Source organism: Ptychodera flava, chromosome 8 (genome assembly GCF_041260155.1).
Source record: "Ptychodera flava strain L36383 chromosome 8, AS_Pfla_20210202, whole genome shotgun sequence".
In the NCBI taxonomy this organism is placed as follows: Eukaryota; Metazoa; Hemichordata; class Enteropneusta; family Ptychoderidae; genus Ptychodera; species Ptychodera flava.
Window position 1 is genome coordinate 5,006,183 of NC_091935.1, and position 19,505 is coordinate 5,025,687.

Consider the following 19,505-nt stretch of genomic DNA (forward strand, 5'->3'; position numbering starts at 1 on the left):
TAGCTACATGTACATGTACCTTGCATAGTTGAATACATGTACATCATATTACTGTTATTTTGTTGGCTTATCTGCCTCTTTCCCACTCCCTTTTTCTATCCCCCTTTCACTTTCTAGTCCAGTAAAACTGATATTTCAGCAAATTGGGACTTCGAAGATCCTGAGTCTGGCATCAGTCATTATGAAGTTGCTGTCTATGAAAAGTATGCTGGAACTACAAGAAAAATACATCCAGGCAATAGGTGAGGGCTGTCACTAGTATAGTGTGCTATCAACATAAATGTCTGGGGGTACATTTACATTTCCATTCAAATTACGTTGCCCTGACTCATATTCACAATGGAAAGAGCTTGTTTGAAACACTACTTGCTGTGTATCAATACAATATCAAACCATGACATTTACTGTGGCTTATGTATTTAAGCAATAAAGCACACCCAGCGATGGTATATACCACGAGATTTTGACCAGTTCACGACATATATGCACGAGCGATAGCGAGTGCATATATGAAGTGAACTGGTCAAATCGAGTGGTATACTGTCGCTGGGTGTGATTTATTGCTACTATATCATAACAGTATATTGAAATTCTGGCGTGGAACGTCATAAACAGAGTTTTGCTCAAGCTGAGAGCTCGCACGTATGCCAGCCGTGGTATATCGCCAATATACCACGGTTCTTTTCGCGTCTCAACCAATCAGATCACTGCATTTGCACTATAAATATACTGGTATGATATAATGTAAAATATTTGTTTTGTTATTATTGAGAAATTGAAATCTACAGAATGTTTATATACGCTGTCATTTCTTTCCAGTGATGAGTGGGAAGAGCTGGACAACACGCAGACTGCCTGGACTTCACCAGAATTGGATCTGAAGGACGGAGGAGACTATAATGTCCGTGTTGCTGCTATCAACAATGCTGGACTTACCAATGTACAAAAAACTGATGGCGTCATTGTGGATTCAACTCCTCCAGAAGTAAGTTCATTGCACTTTGTGAAACATCCTTGCATGATGTAATACTTGTTGCTAATTTCTTGATTCTGTTTACAATGTTAAATTCAAGGTTACTGTCCTCTTAGAGAATCATACACAAAGTTTTGGACATGTACGTATCTGCCCTGTTGCAAGACATGTACAGGTAAAATGAACTGTTCTGTGTTTCAATGTTAAAATGAAAATGTTCTTGCATCGTAGGAAACCCTCAGTACAAACTATTGCATTTACTGTGAGAGTTTGGACATTAAAAGTCGGCAGCAAATTGTTTTATAACCTCTTGTAAGAATTACATTCATTTCTCAGTTGCACTTGATGAATTCACACATCCTTACCTGTACTTTTATCTCAAACAGATGCAGAGTCTAACAATTGGTAACATGGCATCAGCCATTGAAGAGGTCATTGATGGCTATGTAATGCAAACAGATGAGTTTGGAATAACAGCTTATTGGTATGGCATTGACTTTGAAAGTCAAGTGAAAACTTACTGGATAGCAGTGGGAACATCATCAGGTATGTTATGACATCAATGAGTTGCCTTTTTTTATCCATTCTTTGTATCAGTAGTATTTCTAGGTCAATGATTTATTTTTTTATAATTTTCATTTATCATTGTCAAATGACATCTTGTCAGATAAGTTGTTCTTTTCCCTATAAAGGCTGAGTGATCCCCATTCAGGCATTTGCAAAATGCTGACTGATTGCATTTTCATCATGCCATTTCCGGGTCCTAGCATTTACATTTTATGTACATCAATGTTCACATACCAGTCTATGTTTATCATTCTTTTAGATTTACTATTTCAGAACATCTGAATTGTGAAGGTGATGTGAAAATTCTAAAAACTATTGACCAAGTCACTTTTAGCTCATATTTGGTATTTATATAAATACCAAAAAGAGCTTATATGATGAGTCCGTGGCGTCTGTATGTCTGTATGTATGTATGTGGGTATGTATGTGCGGATGTATGTCCGTCACACACAAAGGCTCCCATACCGCCAAAGCTACCATCTCAGTATTTGGTGTACAGGTAGATGCAGGGGTTGAGATGTGATGTTGTTCAAATGAACACGTCAGTGTCAAAAATGTGCAAATGAGGTAAGAAAAAGGGAAATCCTGCAAATGTGCAGGAGTAGTGGCATGCCAGTGACAGAAACAGGCACTCCACTGACCTTTAGTCATTTCCTGTCATTGTTTATGAACTGTTACATATTAACAGACCTGCTCAAACCATAGACAGTAGAGGGGGAGAAGACTGTCTATACTCAAACTAAGAGGGGCTAGCTGTTTCTGCCATGCATGTTGCTAAAGTTGACCTTCAGTACCTAAACTTTCAGACCTTATTTACTTTTGTCATTCTTGTTTTTCTTGTTTAAATATTTCTTGTTGTTTTTCTGGTTGTACTGTGCAGAAATCATTGTCATAACATCAACGTAGAATTTTCCTGCACTGAACAGATAGAAACAACATTTATTGTTGATCTTTGGTACCCATACTGGTATGTACCAATTCTGATCAAATTTGAGCGACACCATATAATTGCGGTATTTTTTGAGATATGTAATTTATTTTTTTACTTAATATAATTGAGGCCCCATAACTTAGCCATTTGCAAATCACATCGTATTTATACTGTTCTCTGATGATATATTTGATAAATAAATGCTATACAGAATACTATAAATATTGTCTTTTGGTGCTGATAATCCAAAAGGTGTGTCCTGTTTACGTTGTCATGTCTTTTACTTATTAACAGAAGGAGAAACTGATCACAAGGAGTTCCAAAACATGGGTAACACAGCAGGCGGCTACATCAGCGGCCTAACATTGGAATTATTTGATGAAGCAAAGGGTGGTCCTATTTACTACGTCACTGTGATGGCTGAAAATGGTGCCAAACTTTTCTCAAGTAAAATGGTTTCAAGGTGAGGCATTTTGCAAAAGTATGAGTACTTTCAAAAGACGTTCAATGTGTGCAGAAACTTTGCAAATGATTGGATCAGTATATCCTGATACTAATTGTTTCAAATTTTATGAATTTCTGAAAAAATTGTTCCCAGTTTGTAGTTTTTCTTTGATATGTGTTCAAACAGTGGTATATTTTTGAAGTATGGACTGTATTTGTGCTTTGATGGCCTGTAAATACAGAAACCATCAGACTGTATTATGGATGCGTGGTTCGATTTCATTTTGTACATTCTCAAAGTATTACAGGTGAATTTTTCTGTCATTTATCATGGTCTTTATCACATTAGTCCCATCAAGATTGTCCCAGGTGACAAGACAGGGATAGTGATAGACGGAGCAGAACCTGTAGAGGGTGAAAACGGAACACTTGCAGGGGACAAGGACTACCAGATGGAAGGGACTCTGATTACAGCACACTTCTCAGGATTTGAAAGTCACATGCATGGAATTGTCCATTACGAATGGGCCATTGGCACAGAGCCAAGGGGTGATGATGTCCAACCATTCATCAGGGCAGGAATAGTCGTTGCACCAGGAGCCGATAACCCTGGTGATGGTATGTTTTGTACAAATGCCAGTCCCAGTACATGTAATACAAATTCACTTGTCCAGTTTTAGAGTAACAGTTCTGAAGGTGCAAAGCAAAATCTATGAAGGTAAACCCAGTGTTCCTGCAATCAAGTCCTGCAGCCCTGCTTTCACGCTGTACCAGAGAGTTACAGTAACTTTTCTGTCAAACTACTAGTATTGATAAACTATAGGTCCATTGAGAAGACACTAGTATATAGCAGCTAGATATGATACTTCTGGATTTTCATTGCTTGGTGAATGCATACACGCACTATGAGTTCATTCATACATATCAGCTGCTTTCATCACTACAGGCAACAACTTACTCCTCTATGCATTAGTCTAAGGATAGTAATGTCAGTATTACTGGTAATGCACTATTAATAGTGATATACATGTAACATGTTCATAAAATTCGTTGTCCCGTTTTTTCGTTTACTTAGCATGTCTCAATTCATATGAGAAACTCTTTTTGATGTACCTGCTAGTAGTACTGAAAGATCTTTTTTCAATTGGTAGGACTGAGTGGTGCTGGGAAGGGTCAAGCCTTGTTGACCTTACAACAGGGGGTCAAATACTATGTCACTGTACGAGCCATCACTGGAGCTGGAAATGTTTTAGAAGCTGTGTCCAATGGTGTGGTTGTGGATACAACAAAATCTGACATTGACATAATATCTGTTGGTATGACAACCAGTGAAAATAGTACTTGTGATGCTGTCAGTGATACATGCTATCAGGTAATGGTCATTGTTATGGATTGCTCTTTTATGTACCACGATGTGGTGTAATAATAGTTTTAGTCTTTTAAATGCATAGAAACTGTTGATGGAATGTTTTTTCAACTTATCAGACTTGCGCTATATTTCAAATAAATCATATTGAAATGTTACCCATGAGTCTATCATCTCAGGGAGAGTGTACATGCATGTTGATATAAAGATGCAAAATGACTTCTAACACATCTTTTGAATGATGGTTTTTAATCATAGAGATCCACAGTGTTTTTTTTGCAGAGATTTTGGTACATACCGATACCAAAATAGTCCAGGAACCCTGCCTGCATTTCTGCCTCTCTGATACTCTACAGTGAAGTTTGCCAGATTACCACCCTCAAGGAAAATCACTATGTCTAACTGTACTTACAAAAACTTTGTTGCCTGACAACCTGCATAAAAAATTCATTTTCACTATTGCTTGTGTCTGCTCTACTTTACTACAGTGTTCAGTTTCCATAACTTGAGAAGTCAATGCCATTCTAACTTTCTCCAATGTAGGAAACAGGAGACACAATCACTGCAGAGTGGACCATTACAGAAGAGGAGAGTGATGTCCAGTTTACAGAATTTTGCTTCGGTAGTTTCCCAGGAGCCATTGACGTCTTCAACTGTACAGAAACCACTGACAGATCATCTCTACCCAATGCTCTTGTCGTACCATCCCCAATGGGACAGCCTAACGTCCTACGCATCAGTACTCTAAATCAGGTAGGTTTTAAGTCAGAAAACAATCATCATTTTTTGCACAATAAAGTACCATGATTATGGAGAAATGTGACATACTGTGTACTTGTGTGTATTTATGTAAGAGGTACAGTGAGTGTTTTAAAACTACCAGCGTATGGTAAGCATGCATACCACAATGCACCGACATACAACAGGAGCTAGGTCACATGAGCTTCTGTGAGGTTTATTTAGGACACTCACTGATACTGAGTTTGTCCTCATCACTTAATACAACATTTGAGTCAATTTATTCTGTATTTAGGACACTCACTGATACTCACTGATACTGAGTTTGTCCTCATCACTTCCAACATTTGAGTCAATTTAAAATTGCTCAGAGTTGGTCCTATACCAGTGCACGCATAAGTAATGTTTTATTGAATTGGAAAAAACTTCCAGAATCAATGCTTTCAATATGTTATACCTGGAATTCAAATGGACCGCGGAACAAACAAAAGCATGTGCACAAACGCACACAGAAATTATACCATTTTTCCATATATGTTTGTATGCGTAGGTTTTTTGTACCGCTATCACATGATCCTTTGGGTGAACTGAGTCTCTAGAACACATTGTGACCTTTTCATTCCAGAATGGAGCCATTTGGATTACAGGGAATATGCCACACACCAGTTCTGAAGTCAATGATGAAATGGAAACTGAATTTAAGTGAAAATAAGTGTCACTGTGTCCTTGCTCTTATTTTAAATTGACAATTTTTTTTCAAAATATGTCTCTCATATCAAACTGTAAAATTTTTTCCCAACTTGCTTTCAGGCGGGGTTGTGGAGCCATGAGTCATCTGGTAGTGTTGCCATAGACACCACTCCTCCTGTAGCCGGGACAGTGGAGTGTCCATCATTCATTGGTGACGGTGACAAAATCAGATGTTCATGGTCAAATATCTATGATACAGAAAGCAACATTGTCAAATTTAAATTTGGTATTGGAGTTGAAGAGGGTGATGATAGCCTGGTTCCATTCATGGAGTTGCCAAGCTATTATACTGACTATTGTGCAAGCGGTATGTTAATCTTTTCAATGATAGTACAGTACATATATGTGATAAAATTTTGAAAGACATCAAGGTAGATGACTTCCATAAGCTAGAACATCATATTTGATGAGAACAGCATATTTGAAACAAAAGGCAATACAGACTGGTATCTTCCTGTGGTAGATGTTTCAATTCGCCATCATCATAAGGGGATCTCTTTGGCTATAATAAAAGTACTCTTTACCAGTAGATTGTTTCATACCTGGTACTTTTTGGATTGAGCCATATGGCTTCCTTGGAGAGTTGAAATAAAATGTCACTAATGTAGACTTATACAAACTAGAACAAATATTGTATGTGCTAGATCTCAAAGTGAAATTTGTCTATATACTGCATTCTGTAGAAATTGAAAGTTATTGGCACATCTGAAGGACACTAGCTCCATCTTCTGCATGATGCAAATTACTTGAATGTGTGGATCAACACTTTCCATGGTGCATTATGGGTAAATACTACATGCATGTACCCCCCTAAGACACTACTAAGTTGTTTTCTAGCTTAGCATTTGCCTAATGTAATTCAGTCTTGTTGGAAACTCCCTCTTGCCTCAATTCTTTGCATCTTCTTCCAGCTACCTTTATGATTCTTGTTTTCTGTATGATGTATACCCTCTGGAAACCCATATCCATCAGTGAAATAAAAATCAGACACTCCAAAGTGCTTTTTTCCAGCATATTGAATGTAAATTTCATATTTGTTCTACTACAGATTTCCAAAGTGAGCTTGTTCATTCCAATGGATATTACGTGACTGTGATCGCTGTTAATGGAGCTGGGTTTGAAACCAAATCCTATTCACAAGCCATAATTGTAGATTTTACTCCACCCGTTGCTGGTCGTGTCATAGAACTTGAAAATATCGACAGAAAAAGTGTGACAGAGGAAGAGGACAGTGCCAAGTACACATGTGACTCTGAGGAAGGTGAGATTTTCTGGGATCTCTTCTAAAGATAATAATTATATTCTTCTCAAATACTGAACAAAGGCTAATTAAGTAACTGGACTCACTATTGGCAGATGATGAGTTCAAACAGTGGCATGTACCCCATGGTATCATGCAATGCAATGTAAGGTACATGAGTGTTACTTATCGCTCTTTCCATTACTCAGGAGTCATGGGTACGTCTTCCAGTATTGGAGCTTCCACCTCTTGGATGAGGGATAGAATGAAAAACTAAAGGAAAATTATAATTCTTACAATTATCACAATAACGACTAAGTTTAATGTAGTGACATGAAAGCTGACTGAGAGATGCTTACTTCATCATCTGAATTAAACACACTAATTTTTTCTTCAATTTGTAGAATGTGATGCCATGGATGCTGTCTGCCAGACATCACTGACATCTGTTTCTATATCATGGCAACCATTTTCTGATCCAGAAAGTAAAGTTATGAGGTATGTGTTTTCCATGTCTCTCTCTGATCTGTGTTCTTCATTTCATCTTTATACAGATTTGCTTCAGTCTGCAGTTTGTTTCCTTTCCAGGTATGAAGTCGCACTTGGTACATCACCGGGAGGAACTCAGCTTTCAAGTTTCCAGAATGTCTTTGCAGATCATGGTGATTTGACAGTCACTATCACAGACCTCAATCTTGCGTATGTTACTCAAGTATTTGCTTCGGTGAAAGGTTACAACCAACTGGGTCTCTCCACAACAGCAATTTCCAATGGCATATTCATCAGTCGTATTAGCTCAGGCCTCCCTCCATTGGGCGACATCTATGTGTGGGATGGACTTCAGCATGAAGATATGTGAGTACATACCGGTATATCGAAAGAGTGATATCATTTTGCCTTTGTTTTTAGGGCAGAATTCACCTCAGAAAAGATACTCAAAACTCATATTTTTATGATGCTTTGCATGTCTTAATTCGTCCTGTCTGAACTTACTGGTATGTTGAAGGTTGTGGAGCAGCTGAAGTTTAAACTTTCTTGCTTTATGAAAAATGAAAATGATTTTTCCCTCAGACTTTGCAGCCTAGGGATAGAAGGCATTTTAAATTTCAAGTTTTGGTTCACAGTTAATGCTCCATTCCCTAAATTTGCACAGTGACCCTTGCTTTTATTCTTAATCATGAAAGAGAATGGTTTCAATGATTTATTTCTTGAGGAAAATGTTCACAAGGTTTGAAAATTGTATTGAGGCACATACATGTACCAGTACTTTCTTAAGTTTGTGTCATCCTGGTTCTTCATTGATATATTTTCTAGAGACTTCCAAGAGGATACCAGTACAATTAGTGGACAGTGGAATTTTGATGGAGATCCTTGCCCTATCACAGACTTTGAATGGTCTATTATCAGATTTGATGGAACTGAGATTCAGCCAATGGTCAAAGTGCCAGAAGGTATGTCAAAAATACAATGAACAAAAGCAATGTCACTTATTTCAAATGATACTTGTGAATTGGAACACTTAGTTCTTATACAGAATAGAATCATGTAATCACGTTTCTGAAAGTTTTCTATACTTACAGTGAAATGATATATATTGTGTAATTTCAGGGAGAACAGACGCAACTACTGATGGTTTTCACATGCAAGATGGAGAGTCATACTACATCATTGTCAAGGCAACCAATGCTCTTGGATTTGTTCATTCAGTGAGATCTGATGGAGTTGCCATCGCTGTAGAACCACTTTATCCTGGGAATGTTAGAGACGGTGATATTATTGGTGTTGACTTGAACTATCAGACGCCAGTTACAACTCTCTCAGGGAACTGGGATGGTTTTGGAAAGACAGGTAATTGGGAATACTTGTACAGATGGAAGCCTTGAGATTTTACTCGATGGTACAATCTACCCTGTATTTTCTTTAATATGTACTATTAAAGTAATGAAAAGTGGAACGTGAGTGCAAGTGGAACTTTTAAATACTACTGGCCGAGGCAAATCAAGGAAAATTTTGAACATTATTTTGGGGCTCAGAAAAAAATAAATTTTGCATTATGATAGTCCAACTGTTTTTGGTTTTGAAAGGCTTGTCTATAATGTAATATCCATCATGGGACTCAGTACATGTACTGATCTTCATGCTTAAAAAAAGAAAATCAGATCAAAAGGTATAGTCATCTGCTCATTACCTAATTGGCTTTCTTGGTTTTATCTAATGTTTTTGGGGTCAGAAGCTCAATTTATAGGTGTAAAAGTGAAGATGTAGTGAAAGACAGTCTTCTAAATGACCATTTCTACATTAAGATGTGAAGTTTAGTGCCTTTCATCATTGTAGTATTGCATGTAATAATGTTCTGATGCTGTTTGTAATAACATAAAATTGTTTTTTCCAAAGATGGAAAACAGACAATTTGAATTTGTGAATTGTGTATCGGTCCTGCTATACTTCAAAATAAGTCCCTCCATTGTGCTGAGATGGTTTTAATACAGGTGTATATTCTATTCTTGCTTCATCATGTTGATCACAGGACACAATCAAGACATACACCACTATGAAATCGCAGCTGGTACTGATTTGCATTATCCCAACACAAGAAACAACATCCACCAGTTTGTAAATGTTGGTCTGAATACATCACACACCTTCATTGGACTCAACCTCATCCCCAAGACTGTAACATATTATGTAACAGTGAGAGCTTATGCCGTTTCCAGTGCGATGACAGAGGTTTCATCAAATGGAATCATAGCTGGGTATGGTGGTGAAGTTATCAAACCTGGCAAGGTGACAGTAGCCAGGTAAGGGAGACTCTTCCTTTGTTGAGAGTAAACTTACATAAAAAATAACACATCTTTTAAGGTAGAATGTCCCTTGGGGACAGATATTCGGACTCTCAAATTTCTACAATTCTTTTCTGATCTGCCACTTGTGGGGGCTCATTTTAAAGCTCTTGGAGAAAGAAAAACTTTCACCGTCTTAGTTTTTTTGAAAATCCAAAATTTTATTTTTCCCCATTATAGAGTTCACACAGAGAGATGGTGGCCAATTTGAATTTCAAATAATGCAAAATGTTGGATAATTTGTTTTGTTAGTTCCAAACTTTGCATGTGACCTCCGATTTTTATTGTTGATTTGGTAAGAGTATGGTTGAATGATTCTTTTAGGAAAGTTTGAGCAAAAGTTTAAGTCTTTAACTTTTGGAATGTATACTACCTTAATGTTGGAAATTGAATATAGATACGAATAAATAATGTAAGACTAAGATGTGATGCATAATATTATTCATGTAGGTATATTTCATCTATAAGCAACATCACTGCCTCGTGGGATGATTTTGAATTTGGACTTCCAATATATTTCTACCAGTGGGGTATGATGTCTGAGGGAGCAAATCTTGATGACATTCCCTGCCATGAGTTGGTAAGTCATGGCTGTCTTCATTCTGATTTTATTGTTGATTGCATCTACGTATTTAGTGCCTTCATTTTTGTTTGAGTAATTTTTCAATTTATCTATGCAGACATGATTTTCATATTGAAAAAACACTTTTTTAACCGTGTAAATGATAATTTACATTGTTGTCTCTTTCTGCATTCAAGTTACTCCCTTGTCCCTACGTTTTTTTCTTTATGCTATGCTCTATTCTACATGATTATGGACAAAATTTCCATCTTCATAAATTTCGAAAACAGCAGTTTCTCTACTGTCTATGATGCAAACAAGTTTCCAAAGACACTATACCAGTATCATGAAAGTAAATATATTTAAGGATATTTCTCACTGTTAAGCAGACATTCCTATTAAACTCTTGATCATTTTATAGTAAGGCACACTTATAATGGTTCTCATGCATGCATAGTGTTACTAAATTATCAAAATTCATTTCCATAGCAAAATCCAACGGACCATGTACAAGAACTGTTTGATATCTATCCACTGACTGATGTCAGGGACAATACAATGGTTGTCCAGACAGGTCTCCATCTTGAAGACAAGATGACGTATACGGTTGTTGTCATTGCATATGATGAGTCTGCAACTTGCTCCGTGGCATCTGAACTCACAACGGTTGATGTCACTCCTCCAGAAGAGGGTGACATACATGTTGGTGCCTTCTATGATGAGGTACGTAAAAATAACATTCTGGTCATTTCAGTTGACAGATTGGTATGTTTGTTATATTTAGATGATTATATGTGAGAGTGTTTCTTCAGTGTTTGGAAATCCGTTCAGTATTTAATGGTCAATGTCCACGTCAGTATGTAAGTTTCTACTCAGATCTGGCAGTCAAATTTGTAGTACAATAATGATATAATGCATTCAGTCGTCCATTTTACAACCTGTTCCATGCAAGTAGCACCAAACCACTGATGAGAACAGTAATGAAATGATGCTGATGAACATTCCTTTTTATTTCACTGTGTTATGAATATCTGAACGTCATTACACTTTGAGTGTTCCCTGATATTCATAAAAGATGCATACTCTTGATGTCTTTTGTGAGCCCAAGCAATTACCAAGTGTAATCACATGCAGACTTCTATGACACAGTATAATCGAGGGGAATTTTTAACATCATCAATTTGACTGCTGTTTTCATCAGTGCATTGGTGTTATTTGGATGGAAAGGTGGTCGCGGTGATACAGCAATTTCACTGATCCAAGCCTAAAGTTTTCGAATCCCAGCAGATGTCTGACTCTCTTGATTTCATCTCTGTACCACTATTATCTGAAATTACATCCAATGAGACAAGATGTACCAAAGCCGAACTATATCAGATGACTAATAGGAACAAAATTTCACTGTGTAGATCCGACTGAAATGAGTAGGCCAATTAAAAACGCAACCATAAAGTGTCATGGTCTCAAAGATCTGATGTCTTTCAATCTAATGATGATATATAATAATTCATGAGCTGAAGTCTTCCTCATACATTGTTTATTAATTGTGTATTCATGCATTTGCTCATCCAGCATATTGCGTATGTGTACAGACCAGACTCCTTTGAAGTCTCATGGATTGGTTTTCATGATGCAGAAAGTGGAATTAGTCACTACTCTGTATCATTACTGGATGGCATTGATTGCAGTGGAATAAAATCTCTAGAAATTCTTTTGGATTCTGAAGATGTCCCTCCATCAACAAGTTCCTACACTTTTCATGGACTGAAGCTTGAGGTATGACACTTTGTAAATGTGTGAAGCCGGATTAAACTGGCTTCTGGAGTTTTGTGATGGAAAATAATGTGACAGCCAAATAATGTTTTAGCATTTGGATAATCTGTAACACTTCATAATAAGTTTACATGAATGCTATTTGATTTGAATTTAAAAATAAATGTTGCATATTTTACCAGGTTGACAGGCCATACTATGTGCTGTTGAAGACAACTAATAATGCCGGCTTGAGTGTGACATCCATGTCAATGCCAATTTTGGTAGATCCAGATGATCCGGTGGTTGGTGTCATCAAAGATGGAATTAACTTCAAGGCAGATCTAAAGTATCAATATGATAACTCCTCCATGCAAGGTAGTCATTCTATCTTCATTGATTTTGATGAAAGGATTGTTGCAAATTGCAATGTGTATATGCTGAGGAGTGTTTCAAGACAGTTTCTGCTCAGTTTAATTTTCTCAGTAATGATCCACTGAACTAAATAGCAACATGGTTTAATAAAGGTGCTTATATGAAAATGGATCATTTTTATAACACTGAATTGCTCATTACCATCTGAGAAATTTCCCTGATCACTTCCCTCTGGGATATCATAAAAACATTTTATCAACATTATTAAAGTATCTTTTATTGAACTGACTAGTAATTAACTGTTCACTGCAAACTTCAGGATGTTTTAAGCTGGAATTTTGCATTGTAATTGGCAACTAGAGTATCAATAGATGCAGGGCTCTGACTTAATAAGTTGCATAAAGCAAGAAATTTTCCTTCTCCAAGAAAAACTGTTTAATGGTATCTTCCTGTTCACCCACAACTCTCATTATTACATGGTTATAGCAAGATTCTCATGGAACAGCGCCCCCAGTGTCCATAACTTGATTTATCTTAAGACAGACTAACAGAAGAGGCACTGTGCTGTAATGCTGTTTTCTTGCTTTTGCCCTTAAAGGTGTTTTTATACACAAACCAGAAGGATACAGCGATGCATGTCCTGGAAAGGAGTATGATTTCAGTGAAGGACCAAGTGAGGACTGGCATCAAATTCAGTCCAAAGGAATCTGGGGACTGGAAAAGGAATATAGAGTTTTATTCCAAAAAGATAAGGTAACACATACTTGTCCAATCTATACAGAGGTGAACATCTTCCTGAATTGATAATTTCATCCGAATTTACATTACATGGAAGCAATGTAGGCATAAAAATTATGTACAATTTTAGTTCTAGCAGTTTGTAAGTATTAGTCCTAATATCATTGTTTCTGTCAGGTGCAATTTTCAGATTCTGGACTTGCTATTGAGTTAGTGAGTGACATCCAAAGTGAACAGATGCTGTCTGGTGCATATTACATCCATGACAATGACGCAAGCATTGGTGGCACATACAAGGTTACTTTTAATATATTTTTAAGTTTGTATCCCAAAGAGTTACCATTACAGTAATAGGTATTTAAATCCACATAAGTATCTGGCAATAGTTTCTTTTATTTTGCCAGACATTTGTATCAACATTCTCTGGCCATGCTATATGTAAAAGGCATTTTTTATATTGTTAATTATTTAGTCACAATTTGTTAAATCTTCATATAGGCTTTATTGATATATGATATTTTATTTTAGAATCGATTGTACTGCTGCATACCCTTTCCTCTTATCTTCAGAAACTATATTCTTTTTTTAGAGTGTACTTCTCTAGTTTTTCTTGTCATCAATGTTTGATCACATTTTTGCCACTTCAGTATGGAAATAAGAAAGAAAAAGTATTTTGTGAAAAGTATTCGATGAATGACTGTGATAATGTTTTCAGACTTTACAAGAAAAGACAGTTTAGGAATTGGGTACAGTTTGTACAAAGAAGATTTATAACTTTTTTTCAGAAAATCAGAAGAGACTGCATAATGTGAGTTTTATTAACCAAATCTCTTTGGTATATGTTAATCTATTTCATTCCTGAGTACAGTTTGAAATCAAAGCAGCGTCATCCAAGTTACATGCTGTGACAAGCATTGTATTCTGGGATGGTCCAGAAGGTGTTGTAGGTGACTTCAATGCAGTGTTGTATGACAATGAAAAGTTGAAGGAAGACTGCTCTTGCTGTTTTGGTAAGTGATTGGTATAGAGTGATTGGTATAGAGTGATTGGTATGCATTTTACATAAAAATTGTCACCAGTTTTACGTATATATGTAGACATGTACACTTACATGTCACTTCATAATCAAGTTTGACAAGATATACAAGTCAACACATTGAAAGCAGAGTGTTTGTCAGGGAACAGATTCAGGAATATCCAAATATATAATCCTTTGCCAGTCTTCACCTTCTGTCTACAAACTTTGAAAGTTCAAGAACAGTCCTATTTTCATGATTCCCATATTTTGTGAAATTTTGATATTTATACAAGAATGGTTGGCCATTTTGAATTTTTACAAATTTAAGTAAGTATACGTTCTAAAGCTAAAAATTTTCCCCATTTCAGTGGTTGCACCACAATAACAGAGAGTATCCATTTCTTGTAATTTCAATTAAATGAACTGAGCAAGATGTGAATAAGTGTCAGTTTTGACATCTCAGTACACACTAAGCATAGTACAATTTCTGGTTCTTGCCATTAATAGTCGCGCCAGCGGCTTACTGACTACGCATGCGCGTATTCATAATATACTATGCCAGTAACCGGAAGTGTACCCTTTCGAAACGTGCTCTCTATTGTTTTATAACGTGCCATTAATAAAATATATCTTTTTTATTTGCGAGTAATTATTATTATCCACACTGTCGCTGATACAAAATTTCTTATCACGCCTAAAAATTAAAAGAAGAGAGAAAACTGTCGTGCATATGAACAAGAACATTCGCAAAGAATGCTGGGATTGAATCTTAGAAAGGCGCCCTCTGTGTCAATAACTATGTGCAAAATTTACCCGTTTTTAGAAGTAACGCTCGTTTTCAGCTTACAATATCGGAAGTTGGGCGGTACAGTTACTATTGCAAAGTTAATGATGGCACAATATGTCCCTTGTTAAACACAATAGATAGTAATAATGGTAAAAATTGCAAATTTATGTCAAACTTTTTTACACATAACAGAAAATCTATACCTACAGGGTCTGACATCGTGTACGTGAACTGTCATCAGCGGGTAAACCGGTCATACTTGTACAAAAGTATATAGAAAGTAACAATTAATTCTATTTTATCCTTTATGATTACTAATCACGAATCGATCCAAATAACATTTTTAATCTCAACGCCTTGCGCGACACCAAGGGCTGAGCCCTATATAATATTATCCTTAAGAAATGTAAATGTCATGATTTATGAGGCTTTTGGCTTTCTTATTGGGTAGTACCTCAAAATGATCAACAGTTGAGAGATATGTTTACTGTATTTATCATATGAAAATCAGCACAGATATAATCAATTAATCTGTCTATATTTTCCATTAGATGATCAACAGTTGAGAGATATGTTTACTTTATCATATACCTATGCCCTGTATTGTGTCTGTACTGAGTTCAGTGACATGATTTATCATGTTGATTTGCATGTCAATAAAGTGATACGCCTTGTTGATTTGCATATGAAAGGAATGATCGGCGCGTCTTTCTTTCATTCAATTGAATATTTGCATATGAAAAAGTGATACGACCTGTTGATTTACATAACAAAGCCTGATACGGCCTGTTGATTTGCATACCGGACTACTTACATGGTGGCACCCTAATCAAAACAAACCATGGTGCCCGTCTATGATTTTGACTTTGACTACGATATCATGTCCGATCTCCAAAAGTGGCAGGGTTTTGAAGCATAGGGAAATGCGGGTAACTAAATAAACACATGTGTCGATATCGGATTAACCTGCTCGCAGTGCTACCAGTTTGAACAAATTAAAGAGCAGAGCATCACGCCGTACGGGCACTGACAGATCGATGACAGACCGCTGTTCCGTCCGTGCATATACACAGACGCGCAGACGACAAGCAAAAGTGCTATCGGACATGTCGGAGGACTGGCAAATTCAAAAGCACAACTTTAAAAAATATCATGTATTCATGGTAAATGCGTTCTGGAAAATAATACCAACACTTGCATGTACCGTACCGATTCGGTAGATATCCTACATGTTTGATAACAGAGTTCAAGCATTTCTCTGCTCAACAGTCGATGAGCCAGCTGATAGATTACGTCAGACGCTAGTATATCAATCCGCCTTAGCAAGATGACGCAAATAAATGTAATCCATCAAGAAAAACCAGAGTGAAACGTATCATATTTTAATATACGAAATTTATTCATTCAATAACATGGGCATAGGTATATGATAAAGAGGTTATCCCTCGATATCACCTCTTGGTAGGGTCGTATTGCTGCTCGTGCTGTTGTGGGCCGCATCACACTCGTCTTCGACTCGTGTGATGCGGCCCACAACCGCACTCGCAGCAATACGACCCCACCAAGCAAGAGGTGATATCGAGGGATAACCTCATTGTATTTATCATATGAAAATCAGCACAGATATAGTCAATTAATCTGTCTATATTTTCCAATAGATCCATCAGATAGCACTAGCTCTGAATGTTTGAATAAATGTGATTGTGATTCAGTCACAACTGTTTCCTCTGAGACTGGAGATGGCTCATCTTGGGTTATCGTTGAAGACGAAATCCCTGACCAGACTGGTGACTATGACAGACGTTCCTCAGGAAGACCTCACAGATCTATCGGTGTTCAGCTCCATCCAGGTATGGCTTCCTATTCAAATGGACTTTAGCTGTGGCATTTGAAACTCAGTCATTATATTTTGTTCCATGGAAGAATAACACAACATTCTCTTGCTCGTCTTCCAGAATTTGTTGAAACACTACTAATTTTGTCTTTTCAAACACGGTGTTAGGGGCCGTGGATAATTAAAACATGCACACGGTAAATGAAACTAAGTACGTTTGTGCTCAACCCCCTCCCCTCATTTTGTATCTGCATTGAGCAATTGGTAATTACGACACTATGAAATCATGCATATGCTACCAACCCCCTCTCAACTAAATCTCTGTCCAGCGCCGACTAAACAATGAAGCAACCAATAAAATGAAATGAAACAGTGTATCCAAAATGATTGTTACGTTATTTTACTCGTGCACTGATTCACATGAATGTCAAAAAAATGCTGGTGTAGCGCCGGTGCCGTACTGGCCTGGTACACGCCAAGCAAAATAGCGCGATATTTTGCGATTCAGAAAACCTTGTATTGAGATGTTGCGATAGGGAAACTTGTAGTGCGATTTTTGCGCACGGCAATTGAAATACAACAAAACCCCCTCCCCCTAACCACAGAAGAAGTGTTTACCGTGCGCACATTTTAACTATCCACGACCCTTTATCATTGACAATTGAATCATAGTTGGAACTAACAGTCAGTTTTCATTTTATATAATCATTGGACATTCCCACATACATGCTGGCTCTTAACAACGCTAACACAATACATTTCGACACAGAATGTGACAGTGCCCTTTACAGACAACAAATACTAGATAATACGTCAGCACTTATAACTGATGCAACTCAAACGAGAAAAGGAATACTAGAAAATGCATCAAAAGGTTCTGCCATGGAAACTTTCCCAAAAAGGTCAAACACAATGTTTCTGACTTTGATGATTTTTGGCAGTCTTTATGTCAGCTATGATCCCTTTTTGATACCGGCGTACTCTAATTCCAATTGTGAATTTCTTGACAGGTGTCGAAGTTGATGGCATTTCAAGGAGTTACGTCGTTTTGTGGGGTCGATTTGACAATGAGACAATAGAACCAAATTACATCATTCGAGAGCTCAGTTTCAATCCTGAGGAAGAAAGTCACAGCTATGAGCTCAAAATATCACCAAACAAGGTCAGAGTTACGTGACTTTCATTTCCCGACCCTTCACTGTTTATATAAACAACAGATATCAAGACTATGGAAAATCTGTCGAACCCTATACAGTAGTTAAGTTTGTCATCATTCGTATGAAACTAAAATTGACAAAAATTTGTGTGCTGCAGGATGAACTGTGAGACTTCATTCTTATCTACAAGTTCATACAGTTAATGAAATCAGCCCATAGCTTTGGCATGGTAAGCACTCAGAAGTATGAATACGAGGTGATACAAATCGTATGACTCATCCCTCTTTACATGCAGTCTACATTATTTTCATCAACACATGCCATGAACCAGTTCTTCAGTGTCCCATGTTACATTGTAACCCTTTGAGTGACCCTTTGATGAAAAACTGTAGCAAAATTGTCCCTTTGGTCCAACATTATCAAAACATTACAGAAAAGTTCATAAAAATTGGTAAAATGTTGCATTAAAATTTTGGCAGGAAAAATTACAGCACTCAAAGGATTTAGATTTCTGCTTTTTCTAATGTAGCCCGGTATTCCTATCATTGTGATAACATACTTCACTTAAAACCAGCTTGTGCACTATGCGTGTCAAAGTGAAGAGCTCAAATTACACTCATTGCAAAATGATTCAGGACAAAGAAAAACATAATGTATTCATTGTGTGAGATGTTTTTTTTGTTACAGTAAAAATCAGATACAGTAGTTTCTCTCTGTTGATACTGCAGTTACATTTTATTAATACCCACACAGGAACACCTAGATATTGACCTGGTCATTGACAACCGTACTGTTGCAGTACTGCATGCCTGCCCTTTGCTAAGCCAAGATGTCAAGTTGACTCTGTCTGTGTGGAACCGGAATGATTATGTGGCACCAGTGGAAGATGTGTTCCTGCCACCATCTACAAATGCGCTTTTTACCATTGTCAGGTACATCTATATTTTATTGCATGTAAAAGCTACATCCTTTGTGATTTCTTCATGTTTGTACAGAGTATAAATACCGTTACTTCATTAACATGCGTTGTATATAGCGTGTATCATTACAAGATAAAATGCGTCTTGGAAATTGATATTTAGGCTCTCAACTTTGTACAGTATTTTTCTGATCTACATATGACCACTTGTAGGGGCTCATTTTAAAGTTCTTGGTGGGGGAAAAATTTTCACTGCCTTTTTTGAAAATTGAAAATTGAATTTTTGCCCGCAAAGCTAACACAGAGATTGCAGAGAGAATTTGGTTACCTAGTTCCAAACTTTGCAAGGAGACCCCTTTTTTGTTCTTGATTCGGTAAGATTATGGTACGGAAGTTTCGAAGTTTGAGCAAAAATTGTAGCCTTTCACTTTCAAGGAACTAACTACCTTAACTATACTCATGTACACATAAACACTGTACTTAAGTATGTATATTTAATCAGGCACAGGTTCAC

General features: G+C 36.9%; 1 protein-coding gene across 1 annotated transcript in view; it reads left to right on the forward strand.

Annotated features, from left to right (window-relative positions):
- LOC139139482 (uncharacterized) overlaps positions 1 to 19,505 on the forward strand; it is a 66,400-nt gene that overhangs the window by 35,046 nt on the left and 11,849 nt on the right. Inside the window, exons 30-53 of the mRNA XM_070708396.1 lie at positions 118 to 242; positions 820 to 985; positions 1,360 to 1,519; positions 2,766 to 2,934; positions 3,265 to 3,533; positions 4,067 to 4,287; positions 4,825 to 5,034; positions 5,830 to 6,076; positions 6,818 to 7,030; positions 7,414 to 7,507; positions 7,598 to 7,864; positions 8,324 to 8,460; positions 8,618 to 8,857; positions 9,537 to 9,807; positions 10,300 to 10,429; positions 10,901 to 11,134; positions 11,984 to 12,187; positions 12,367 to 12,541; positions 13,137 to 13,291; positions 13,454 to 13,573; positions 14,145 to 14,286; positions 16,740 to 16,931; positions 17,926 to 18,077; positions 18,826 to 19,004. Of these exons, the coding sequence (XP_070564497.1) occupies positions 118 to 242; positions 820 to 985; positions 1,360 to 1,519; positions 2,766 to 2,934; positions 3,265 to 3,533; positions 4,067 to 4,287; positions 4,825 to 5,034; positions 5,830 to 6,076; positions 6,818 to 7,030; positions 7,414 to 7,507; positions 7,598 to 7,864; positions 8,324 to 8,460; positions 8,618 to 8,857; positions 9,537 to 9,807; positions 10,300 to 10,429; positions 10,901 to 11,134; positions 11,984 to 12,187; positions 12,367 to 12,541; positions 13,137 to 13,291; positions 13,454 to 13,573; positions 14,145 to 14,286; positions 16,740 to 16,931; positions 17,926 to 18,077; positions 18,826 to 19,004 (4,472 nt within the window). The remainder of the gene's footprint in view (positions 1 to 117; positions 243 to 819; positions 986 to 1,359; positions 1,520 to 2,765; positions 2,935 to 3,264; positions 3,534 to 4,066; positions 4,288 to 4,824; positions 5,035 to 5,829; positions 6,077 to 6,817; positions 7,031 to 7,413; positions 7,508 to 7,597; positions 7,865 to 8,323; positions 8,461 to 8,617; positions 8,858 to 9,536; positions 9,808 to 10,299; positions 10,430 to 10,900; positions 11,135 to 11,983; positions 12,188 to 12,366; positions 12,542 to 13,136; positions 13,292 to 13,453; positions 13,574 to 14,144; positions 14,287 to 16,739; positions 16,932 to 17,925; positions 18,078 to 18,825; positions 19,005 to 19,505) is intronic.